The sequence below is a fragment of the Oryx dammah genome, unplaced genomic scaffold, assembly GCF_014754425.2.
Source record: "Oryx dammah isolate SB20612 unplaced genomic scaffold, SCBI_Odam_1.1 HiC_scaffold_3, whole genome shotgun sequence".
NCBI classification, from domain to species: Eukaryota; Metazoa; Chordata; class Mammalia; order Artiodactyla; family Bovidae; genus Oryx; species Oryx dammah.
Window position 1 is genome coordinate 5649228 of NW_024070187.1, and position 13179 is coordinate 5662406.

Here is a 13179-nt window from a genome sequence, read left to right on the forward strand (position 1 = left end):
TCTTTTTTCAAAACATCTAGCTCTGATGTACATCTTCTTATTTAAGCTCTGGCAACCACTTTGTCCAAGAATTCAAGCTCCTAGGCCGGCATTACTAAAATCACCATCACAGTTCACTGCTTTTCAAAGAATGATTTAAGAACTTGCATCAGAATCATTTGGGATTCTGGTTAAAACAAGTCATCTCTTAGATTCCATAAAAAAGACCAGCACTATCCAGTATAAATAGAATACAAGTTACATACATAATTGTAAAATGTTCTGGTAGATTAAAAACCTAAAAAAGAAAAAAAAGTGAAATTATTTTAATGTTTTATTTAATCCAATGCACATATAGTAGTCATTGCAATAAGTAATCAATTAAAGACATATCAATATACTTTACAGGGCTTCCCTGGTGGCTCAGAAGGTAAATAGCCAGCCTGCAATGCGGGAGACCCAGATAGGATCCCTGGGTCGGGAAGATTGCCTAGAGAAAGAAATGGCAACACACTCTAGTATTCTTGCCTGGAAAATCCCATGGACTGAGGAGTCTGGTGGGTTACAGTCCATGGGCCCCAAAGAGTTGGACACGACTGAACATCTAACTAAATATATATATATATATATATATATATATATATACACACACACACACACACACACATATACATTTGTTACATATATATATATGCACACATATATACATTTGTTTCTCATACTAAGACTTCAAAATCTGGCACTTTATTCTTGTAGCATATCTCAATTCAAACCAGCATATTTCAAGTTCTTAAGTCACATGAACTTAAGTTCTTAAGAACACAAAAAAAGTACTAACAAATACTTCCTCTACAGATGGAAACCTCATATATTTCACCAGCCTTCTAGAATTTCCAAATTATATTGATACTAATGATTGTTTGCATCTTCAAAAAATTTACAAACTATAGTATTGTGAAACTGAAGGATGTCTTTCCTGAAGTGCTAAGTAGTAAGCTCCTTAGAAGAGAGACAACTTCTACACGGAGAAAGGTGGGCATCACGCTCTACCGTGTGGCTCTAACCCAAAATCCTGGTGGAAGAAATGAAAGGTGATTTAAAGACACACAAACACACTTGTACCACAGAGACTAAAAGATGTAGGGAAAGTATTACTGGATCAAGTCAGCTTATTACCTATATAGCTGTTTCACTCTTCAAACTGATTAAATTCTGATATATAACACTGTGTATAGGCAGAGTTCTAAGATGGCCCCCCAAATTTGTGGCCTCTAGGGAACATATCCTATATAATCCCTCCCGTTGAGTGTGGCCAGACATGTATTTATGAGGCAAAATCATTTTGAAGATTCAGTTCAGTTCAGTTGCTCAGTCGTGTCCGACTCTTTGCGACCTCATGAATTGCAGCACGCCAGGCCTCCCTGTCCATCACCAACTCCCAGAGTTCACTCAGACTCACGTCCATCGAGTCAGTGATGCCATCCAGCCATCTCATCCTCTGTCGTCCCCTTCTCCTCCTGCCCCCAATCCCTCCCAGCATCAGGGTCTTTTCCAATGAGTCAACTCTTCACATGAGGTGGCCAAAGTACTGGAGTTTCAGCTTTAGCATCATTCCTTCCAAAGAACACCCAGGACTGATCTCCTTTAGAATGGACTGGTTTGATCTCCTTGCAGTCCAAGGCACTCTCAAGAGTCTTCTCCAACACCATAGTTCAAAAGCATCAATTCTTAAGCACTCAGCTTTCTTCACAGTCCAACTCTCACATCCATACATGACCACTGGAAAAACCATAACCTTGACTAGATGGACCTTTGTTGGCAAAGTAATGTCTCTGCTTTTGAATATGCTCTCTAGGTTGGTCATAACTTTCGTTCCAAGGAGTAAGCGTCTTTTAATTTCATGGCTGCGATCACCATCTGCAGTGATTTTAAACCCCCCCAAAATAAAGTCTGACACTGTTTCCATTGTTTCCCCATCTATTTCCCATGAAATGATGGGACCAGATGCCATGATCTTCATTTTCTGAATGTTGAGCTGTAAGCCAACTTTTTCACTCTCTTCTTTCACTTTCATCAAGAGGCTTTTTAGTTCCTCTTCACTTTCAGCCATAAGGGTGGTGTCATCTGCATATCTGAGGTTATTGATATTTCTCCCAGAAATCTTGATTGCAGCTTGTGCTTCATCCAGCCCAGCGTTTCTCATGATGTACTCGCATAGAAGTTAAATAAGCAGGGTGACAATATATAGCCTTGACGTACTCCTTTTCCTATTTGGAACCAGTCTGTTATTCCATGTCCAGTTCTAACTGTTGCTTCCTGACCTGCATACAGGTTTCTCAAGCAGCAGGTGAGGTGGTCTGGTATTCCCATCTCTTTCAGAATTTTCCAGTTTATTGTGATCCTCACCGTCAAAGGCTTTGGCATAGTCAATAAAGCAGAAATAGATGTTTTTCTGGAACTCTCTTGCTTTTTCCATGATCCAGCGAATGTTGGCAATTTGATCTCTGGTTCCTCTGCCTTTTCTAAAACCAGCTTGAACATCTGGAAGTTCATGGTTCCCATATTGCTGAAGCTTCGCTTGGAGAATTTTGAGCATGACTTTACTAGCGTGTGAGATGAGTGCAACTGTGCGGTAGTTTGAAGATGAGGTTTAACAAAGAGGAAATCATCTGCCTGGGTCTGACTTAATCACGAGCTGTTCCAGAGGCCCTCCTTGGAAAGAGACTGCAAGTGTGACAAGGGCTCCAGACTGGCCTCTGGCCAACAGCTACCAAACCAGTGAGGACAACTTAAGAACAAAGATATTAATTCTGCCAGGAGCCAAGGACCTCAAACCCGGAGTTTAGATGAGATCTCTCTTGCAGACAGGTGCCTTTAAACTTACCAGCCTACATAGAGCACCCAGCCATGCCATGCCCAGACTCGTGATCTAAAGACTGAGATAATAAATGGGTGGTGGTGTTGTTTTTAAACCACTAATGTGTCATAATTTGTTACACATCAATAGAAAACTAATACACTCAGGCACTTTTTCATATAATTAAATAACTACATCTGGGCAGGTATCTCAGATTTCATTTCACAAATCATTACTCCACCTGCTGTAGAAATACAATTGCTTCACAATTGACATGACATTAGTAGTGCACTGTCTGCTTAATTGGGTTTCCCCGGTGGCTTAGTGTTACATAATCTGCCTGCCAATGCAGGACAAGCCAGTTTGACTCCTGGGTGGGAGAAGACCCCCTGGAGGAGGAAATGGAAACCTACTCTAGTATTATTGCGGGCAGAATCGCATGGATACAAGAGCCTGACAGGCTACAAGTCCACGAGGTGGCAAAAGAGGCAGACACCACTTAGCGACTAAACAACATCTGCTTAATACTTCTCATAGAAACATTAAAAGCCACTGGATTTGAGTCAGAATTCACTGAGAAGCTCTTCAGTGTTGACGAGCCTTTTTGGTGAGAGGACTTTACTCCCTGACCAGTTGCCTAGGGGTGGCGGGGTACACAGAGAAGAGGCTGGACTATCAGACGCAGACTTTTGCTGCCCCCAGGCTCCGCCTAGCCGCGGGGTCGGGGGTAGACGCGAGCTGAGCCAGGGCGAGGGGACAGAAAAAGGGATTCCGTTCGTCCCTTTCAGACCTAGCCCAATTGCTCAGGAAAAACACCACGCCGGCACAGTAATACCTCTAAAACCTGCGGCACGCAGCCGCTTTGAAAGAAAAGTGAAAGTGTTAGGCGCTCAGTCGCTTCAGACTCTTTGTGACCCCATCGGCTGCAGCCTGCCAGGCTCCTCTGCCCATGAAATTCCTCGGGAAAGAATCCTGAAGTGCTTTGCCATTCCATTCTCCAGAGAATCCTCCCAACCTAGGGATCGTGCATTGCAGGTCTCCGGCATTGCAGGCAGAGTCCTCACCGTCTGAGCCACTAGGGAAGCAAACTCCCAGAGCACCTAGCAAGTTCCGAGCGTGACTAAGGATCACTGGGGCCACTCAGGGTGGCGGACAGTTCATAACACTTTCAAAGAATCTTTCAAACTCGGGAATTGTGCTCCTAGGTCGCTCTGTTCACAGACCCAGAGAGCGGCCACTAAAACCTGGACCTACCGTCTTGCCCTCTAGCCGCCATCTACAGCAAGAACCCAGACAGGTGTCACCACCCGGGAACGGCGGCGCCACGCCTCCCCACTGCGCCTGCGCGAACCGTCGCTCCCGCAGGGGCGGAGAGTACTGGCCGGACGCCGCCGCGCAGGGCGGGGTCTAGAGGCACTTCGCGCCTGCGCAAAGGGCGCGACAGGCGGGGTCTAGTGCTCTTTGCGCCTGCGCAAAGGGCGCGACAGCGTCCTGCGTCGTTCCTTTTGAAACGAGTGGCGGGGAACTGCTCCGGAAGCCCCTGGCGTCGCTGTCTGCTGGGTGGAAGCGCGTACCGTCCTCCGTGGGCCTGGCCATGGCGCTGCAACTCTCCCGGGAGCAAGGCATCACCTTGCGCGGGAGCGCCGAGATCGTGGCCGAGTTCTTCTGTAAGTCTTCCTCGCGCGGGGCGGAGGGCGGGGAGAGCCGAGCGCAGGCCGCCCGCAGGCCCGCGGCTCGGCCGGAGCGGCCCCGAATCCCGGCCCTTGTACCGCGGCCTCCGGGGCCGGCAGGAGGGATCAGGAAGTGGGGCGGCGGGCGCCGCCTCCGCTCGCGTTGCTCCCGGCGGAGGAGGCGGCCCGGACGCTGCGGAGTCCCGCCTTGCGAAGTCCCCTTCGCGAGAGCGTTTCTTTCCGATGCAGAGCTCCTCCGACAGTCCCCGCCCCCGCAATGGCGAGGGGCCTCGGGTGGACCGTGACGGGCTAGACTTCGGGAAGCGCTGTTCTGAGCTCGGCCAGGTGTACCTGCCGACAGAACCTGGCAGGACCGGTGAAGATAAGAGGAGGAAAGAGACGGGGAGAGGCCTGCCTGGGCTTGGTACCGGTCTGTCAGTTGCCTGTTTTGACACCCTCTAATCATAAAATAGGCATTTGGACTTGTTTTACAATGAAATGAAATTTGGCACTGGTAAATTAGTGCAGTTTGGCATTTTTCTTCTGTTGCCACATAAATGCAGCTATCAGACGCAAGATTTTAAGGATTTTTTTAATGCCACTTTGTACCTACTTGGCTTTCAGCAAAACACAAACACGTGTTTAGACATTTAGAACTTTACACTGTTAATGAAACCATAGCCCCATATACATATGCTTTATTTCCCCCAAAGTTACAACGTGACGATGACTTTAATATTTCTTATGTTTTCAGCATTTGGTATCAACAGTATTTTATATCAGCGTGGCATATATCCATCGGAAACCTTTACTCGAGTGCAGAAATATGGACTCACCTTGCTTGTAACTACTGATCCTGAGCTCATAAAATACCTAAATAATGTGGTGGACCAACTGAAAGGTATTTTATTGCTGAACACAGTTTTGAGTTTTGCAGGCCTTTATGTGAATAGGATCCTCGGGACTTCCCAGGTGTTTCAGTGGTGAAGAATCCACCTGCCAATGTAGGAGACACAAAAGACTCAGGTTCCATCGTGGGTCTGGAAGATCCCCTGGAGGAGGAAACGCCAACCCACTCCAGCATTCTTGTCAGGATAATCCCATGGACAGAGGAGCCAGGCGGGTTACAGTCCATTGGGTTGTAAAGAGTTGGATAGGAACACACATTTTCTAGCTTCTTGGTGGTCATTTTTCAGCTCTGTACAGGGTAGTGTAAATCGCACTACCATATCCGATACAGTGAACCAGTTGGGAGGGAAGCAAATAACATACAAATTAAAAGAATTCCCACCCTTCCTCCACATTTGAGTAGACTGAATATTTTAAGGTTCAGAATCTGATATGGCTTAACAAAACAATCTCCATCAACTCCTTCAGGGATGATAGAACACATTGGAATTTTATGTAATTATGATGGCGTTCGTTATCTGAGAAAAATACACTGCGTATATTTTTTGTAGCTGCTTGGAGTCTGAAGCCATCATTGTGTATATTAAGATGAAAGAACTAAAATCAGATTCAACTTAGGGAACTAAACTTTAAAAAGAAGGAACTACTAAATAACAGGACTCATTGGAATTTTCTTATTTTTCACCTGTTTCCATTTCTTTTTTTTTTTTAAATCACGCCTGTGAGTCAGTAAGCCTTTTCTACCTGCACACTCATTTTCTTCTTTTAGCTCAAGAAGTTGCAGTATTGTTGGATTAGTATGCTCCATCTATTCCTTTTATTTCTAGAATTTCTACTAGTTTCTTTTTCATATTTCTCTCCACTTAGGATTCTCATTTCTAATTTCTCTGTGTTGTAAAATGTTTCTCCTTTTCTGCCCATTAGATCTTCCAAAATACTAGTTCTAAAAATACTACAGCTGCATTTTTTTTTAACTTTAAAATTCATGAATCACTTTTGTTGTTTCACCTAGCTTCATTTTCAGATTACATCATTGCATTTTCATTAACTTCAGAGCTAAGCCACCCATAGTCATTCATACAGCTGCACTCAGATTGTTTGGTATGGAACCTCTAGGCAACTATGGATGTATGTCTTCATCTTAATCTGAAGAAGTAGCAGCCAGCCTTGCCTAAGTTACTGGTTTTTGGTTTGTGTCCTTTGAGATCAATAACATTTCTTGTCAGATGTATCTATCCTTTCCTACTTAATTTCTCCCTTTTAGTTAAAATGGAGGAAATGATTCACAGGCAAATTATTCAATTCCACTTTTAAATTCCACTTCTCTAGCCTTAGGAACTTAACCCTATTTCCTCTCTCTTCGTTGTCAATTTCTTTGTTTTCATTTGGATTATTCCCATTGGTTTCATTTCCATTTTTAAGAGAGAAAAAAATCACCAGCTTCCCCGTATCTTCAAATTACCAGTCAATCTCTTTTTCACAGGTAAACTGGTAAAAGTTGTTCATATATGCCAGGGGTGAGCGAGGCCAACAGGCCAGATCCAGCAAGTGGCTTATTTTTGTACTGCTTGCAAACTAAGAATATTATTACATTTTAAAGAAGACTATGCAACGTAGGTGACCCATAAGCCTTCAATATTTCTAAAATATTTTCTATCTCTTTTAAAAAAAAAAACCTGCCGATGCCTGAATAAAGTATTCTCAGTTTCTAAGATTGAGGGCTCAGTCTGAGGCCTTCTTCCTATAATCTCTCTCTAGTTGACCTCTTACATGTACATAATTCTAGTAACCACTTGTGTATCTGACTCATGAACCAGTATCTAACCAAAGCCTCTCCTAACTTGGCTCATATATTGAGTGACCCCCTTATGTCTTTATGCAGCTATATAATATACTACTTCATACTCAGTATATTAAAAACTGAATGTAGGATCATCTTCATTTCAGTTCTCTTTCCTCTTGGTGACTGGATCAACCATCCGACTACTGATATAAATCAGAAACTTGGGAGCTATCCCTGATTCACTCCTCTTCCTTACCCTGAGGTAATCCAATAAGTCGTAACAGTTTTAACCATGAAATCTCTTGAATCTGTCTACTGCTTCATCTCTACCAGTATATCTTCTCTAAGTCTTTATTAGCTCTTGTTTGAGTTATTCATGAATTAGTGCCCTAGATCCCCTGTTTACTTCCAGTTTACGGGAAGTTTTGTTGTTTCAACTAGCTTCATTTTCAGATTACATCATTGCGTTTTCATTAACTTCAGAGCTAAGCCACCCATAGTCATTCATACGGCTGCACTCAGATTGTTTGGTGTGAAACCTCTAGGCAACTATGGATGTTGCCTAGAGGCCAAGAAGGATAGTTTTCAAATACAACTTGAATCGCCTCATATGCTGCTTCAAACACAGTAATGACCTCTTTAGTTCTTATAGTGTGACATCTTTAATTTGTCTCTCATGACCTCATGTGGTCTGGCCCATTTATCTTGTCAGACCAGCCTTGTTCATCCTCCCTTTCTTAAACTGCAGTTGTATTGGCCTCCTTTCATTCCTCTGATCCAGTGCTCTGTTTTGCTTCTAAGACCTATACCTTTAGCAGGGAGATCCCACATGCCACAACTAAGACCGCACACTGCCAAAATAAGTCCATCATTTCATATTTTAAAACCTATACCCTCTTTCCTGTTTTGCATATGTATACTGTTGTCTCTTAGAACAAAACTCAACACCCCCCCGTCAGAATTTCCTATTCTGTGCTTTAATTGTAGTATATGTTGCACCATCATAGGTAACCGCTATTATGTCATAGGAAACTGCACCATCATAGCAGTTACAGCAGTTATAATTTCACATTTATTGTTGCGATTTGATTAATGACATCTCCTTCACCCTTCCCTTGGATTACGATGGAAGTACCTCTGTTCACTGTCTTAGCACCCAGTGCTATACCTGGCACAAATGCTGAGATTTTGAAATCGGGAGCTAGGCCATTGATAGGGCGAATTTTCTGCACAATTTGGAGGAGAACCAAAATAGCAGTGGGAGAAATTTGCCAAGGATACGAAGTTGGCCTTGAGAGGAGAGTTACTTTGTAATGCAGTAAACTAAAAAAGATGCCTTGTTTTGTGTATTGCAGAATGGTTATACAAGTGTTCAGTTCAGAAACTGGTGGTAGTCATCTCAAATATTGAAAGTGGAGAGGTCCTTGAAAGATGGCAGTTTGATATTGAGTGTGACAAGACTGCAAAAGATGACAGGTAAGTAGAAATTACTTCCATTTTCATATGTTTTAAAATTTATTTTCTTTACCAAATGAGTTCTAATTATATTGAACAAGTTTCATATAAAGTACAATTTTTTTCTAGGATGTTTATTTTTTTTATATAAATTTATTTATTTTAATTGGAGGCTAATTACTTTACAATATTGTATTTTGCCATACATCAACATGAATCTGCCATGGGTATACACATGTTCCCCATCCTGAACCCTCCTCCCACCTCCCTCCCCGTACCATCCCTCTGGGTTATCCCAGTGCACCAGCCCCCAGCATCCTGTATCATGCATCGAACCTGGACTGGCGATTCATTTCACATATGATATTATACATGTTTCAATGCCATTCTCCCAAATCATCCCACCCTCTCCCTCTCCCACAGAGTCCAAAAGACTGTTCTATACATCTGTGTCTCTTTTGCTGTTTCACATACAGGGTTATCGTTACCATCTTTCTAAATTCCATATATATGCATTAGTATACTGTATTAGCGTTTTCTTTCCGGCTTACTTCACTCTGTATAATAGGCTCCAGTTTCATCCACCTCTTTAGAACTGATTCAGATGTATTCTTTTTAATGGCTAGGATGTTTAATTTGATCCTTAGTCTTCCGTGGCAAAGAATAGTTCACTGTCTTATATAGATAATGTACTTTTAACATAATTGCCTATGGTGTAAATTGGTGAACTTCACCCTTCGGTGTTTATGGTAGTATGTACCTGGTGGCCCGTTTAGTGAATTGTTTAAAGATACTTTTAACCATCAGGGATTTTCCTAGATTCCCCAAGCTTAAGATTCAGCTCTGTTGTATTTCATTGAATGCCCCAAATTTTCTAAGACACTTCATAAAAAAGTTTCCAGAGCACTTGAATGGGAAATGCTCATATGATCATGTCTAGCATTGTCCTAGGCTTGCTTACTGGTAAATTCAGAATCATTTTTCATAATGAAATGTAGTTTGCTTCTGAAGCCTTTGTTTTTTTTTAGGAAATTTTTAGCTTATAAAAATAATTTGATATTTAATTTAATATCTTATTTGAGGCAGTAGGGAATTAAGCATTAGGAAAAATGCACCAACAAAATATTTTAGGTACTATAATTTTCATTTTTTGAAAGGTACTGTAGTTTTCCTAACTTGAAGCACTTGGCCAGTTTTCTGATTATCTGATACCAAATGACCTGATTTTAAGACTACCCCTAGAAAATGACTGGAATGATAAATGAAATAATAAAAATGCATATGCCTCTTGTGGTATATAGGCCCTAATGATATACTTATAACTTACCAAAAAAAACCCACTCCATTTTAATGTATTACTTACTTGATCTTGGAAACATTTAATCAGTCTTACCAATGTTGTAAATAATTTGTTAACACTTCAATTGATTTGGTTTCTTCAATAGTGCACCCAGAGAAAAGTCTCAGAAAGCTATCCAAGATGAAATCCGTTCAGTGATCAGACAGATCACAGCTACAGTAACATTTCTGCCACTGTTGGAAGTTTCTTGTAAGTATTATACAACTTCACATTGACTTAAGATTTGTCAGGGAAAAGACTAAGCTACTATTTTAAGAATTAGCCCTTTGTTAAATTTTTTCTTAATTACTAATATATAATGAAAATGAAAAACACATTATAAAGCAGAAGTAGTGTTATATGCATTCTAGAAATTTGGAAATTCTGAAAAGGAAAGGAATGAAAGTATTCCACAATATTCATTCTTGAATGTCTTAATATAATCCCGTTCATTATCTTAATTTTTTATGTATATTAAGGCTAGTCATAACTGTCTTGCTTTTCTACCTTATCAGATATTTCCTGAATGCCTACTATATGTGAGACACTGCTCTAGGCCCCAGGCTACATCAGTCACAGAGCCCAGATGTTAGCTTCCCTTCAGGTTACCTTTGTGCTGTCCTATGTGATTGACTCCATACTTTCTGCAGATAATGGTTTTCTCTTTAAAAAAATAGCAAACTTGAAGTTTTCATAAGATAAAGCAAAAGGAGTGCAATATTTTCTGTAATACAGTAAATTTCTATTGAGGAAAAGCAATTAACTAGTCATTACAGACCAGGCTAAACTATGTTTTCTAGTACTGTGGGTGGTTCAAAATGTGAGAGAGACAAGGAGGGTTCTTCTACTTTGGAAAAAAATAATGTACTTTAATGATTTTATCTCCAATTTAGGTTCATTTGATCTCCTCATTTATACAGACAAAGATCTGGTTGTACCTGAAAAATGGGAAGAGTCGGGACCACAGTTCATTACCAATTCTGAGGAAGTTCGTCTTCGTTCATTTACTACTACAATTCACAAAGTAAATAGCATGGTAGCCTACAAAATTCCTGTCAATGACTGAGGATGAGATATGGACAATAACGTGCTTGTAACTCTGAAATGTGGTTTTCCTACCAGATCAACTATAGTTGATATGTTTTATTCCATTGGTTAATTTTTAGATGAGGAAAACTTAACATGATACTTGACTGAATCTGTGCAAAGTTGTTCCGTTTTTGGTGCCTCTATCTGACTTTCCATAGGGTTGACATAAGTTACTGCACAGATTGCGTCAGTACTGCAGCGTTACTTTCTTTGAAGGTAGTAACCATAGGTGGAAAAACTTTTGCTAAATGCCTTTCTAAATCAGACTTTTGGTCAAGTAGCTTGACTCAGAATACAGAGAAATATTTAAATATAGGACAAAAGAAATATGAATATTCAGAATCTTCATTTACATCCTGAAAGTAACTGATAGTCCCTAAGTAGTGAAATATTTCTTCCATTGCATCCTCTTGTCATTTATTTCATTTGTATAGTTTCCGTATTGAAAAAATGTCCAATTATTTGAGTTTAATTTATGTAACTTGAGCCTATAAAGCTGTGGATATTCCCACTTTTCAAATTGTTGTGATACAGAACTCTTAAGAATGTCTTTTTATGTTTTATAAAATCAAGCTTTAAATGACAATGATGAAATAAAGTGAAATGTGTATGTTTTAAATTTGTATTAAGTTTTTTATATTGGTGTATTGATACAGTTAAGTAGTTATTATGGATTCAGTACGGCATATTATTTCTTGTGCCTACTATGTTGTAGGGAGGGCCTAAGGATACAAAGTTGAGTAAGTCTCGGGGTACTTTCAATTTATTGGACAAACGTTTTATTAAACCTCCTTCAACCTATAACAGTAGATTTAAAGTAAACATTGTTCTTTATGTAAAATGATAAATGTCACTTGGAATTAATTCAGTTTAGCAAATGTTAGATTGTATACAACCTTTCTATGCTCTTAGGTTTATTATCAGGGACCCTTGAACAACATAGGGGTTGGAACATTGACCCTCTAAGCAATTGAAAATCCCAGTGAAACTTATAGCCAGCCCTTCATATCTGTGGTTACCCCAAACCCATGGATTCAACAAACCATGGATCATGTAGTACTCTAGTATTTACTATTGAAAAGTAGCCAAATATAAGTGGACCTGCACAGTTCAAACTGTTGTTCAAGGGTCAGCTGTATACTTAAACATCATGTTTATTCCTCTGCCTGTGCCTTCATTAATACTCTCATCAGGTATACTCTTTCAGTTCCCTCCTATTTTTCCAGGGTCAGTTTAAGGCAAATTTATAAAAATTGCTTTCTAATCTCTATACTAAATCTTAGCTCATTTTGTAATAATTCAGTTTTTTAAGTATGTAATAGCAAACACTGTTCTAAAATCTTTATATGTATTTATTCAGTCTTCACTAGTAAGTAAATACGCATAATCTGTATCCATTCATTCAAAAATTACATCATGAGCATCTATTAATGTGCAGAATAAGAATACTGCATGCCAAGCATTAGGAAGAAAGAAACAAAGTCCTGGCCTTTCTAAAGCTTGAGATCCTATGAAGGAGAGCAAAGTACATTGCAAAGGTTCATAAAGTAACCAAACAGGTTTATTTCACTGTGTGTTTGTGTTATTTCACTTGGAATAATCTTTATCTGATGCAGCTGGGTGCTTGTTGAGAATAAAGGGCAGTGTCTTGCATTCTTTCATCTCTTGGTGCTGCTGGGCAAATAGGTGCCAGTCTTTGATGACGGGTATCATGTATGCTGTTGCAAAAGCCATCTCCAGAGAGAAGCTGAAAGTGTCTAACTTAGGTCCACCCATGTCTTTTTTCCTGAATAAGAAAACCAGTTATGTAGAAGTGGAAATTGTATTGATTTAGGGATGGTCAAAACTCAGTATTTAAAAAACAAAGATTATGGCATCTGGTCCCATCACTTCACACAAATAGGGAAAAGGTGGAAGCAGTGACAGATCTTATTGGGCTCCAAAATTGCTGTGGATAGTGACTGCAAGCATGAAATTAAATGACACTTGCTCCTTGGAAGAAGAGATGTGACTTGATGAAAGTGAAAGAGGAGAGGGAAAAAGTTGGCTTTAAAGCTCAGCATTCAGAAATTAAGATCATGGCATCCAGTCCCATCAC

General features: G+C 40.4%; 1 protein-coding gene across 1 annotated transcript; it reads left to right on the top strand.

The window, feature by feature from the left end:
* The first annotated feature begins 4301 nt into the window (after positions 1-4301).
* MAD2L1 (mitotic arrest deficient 2 like 1) lies at positions 4302-11700 on the top strand. The gene is made up of 5 exons (XM_040237382.1): positions 4302-4503; positions 5261-5407; positions 8554-8674; positions 10099-10202; positions 10886-11700. Exons 1-5 carry the CDS (start codon positions 4431-4433, stop codon positions 11056-11058), a joined length of 618 nt encoding a protein of 205 aa, XP_040093316.1. The 5' UTR covers positions 4302-4430; the 3' UTR covers positions 11059-11700.
* Positions 11701-13179: the final 1479 nt, after the last annotated feature.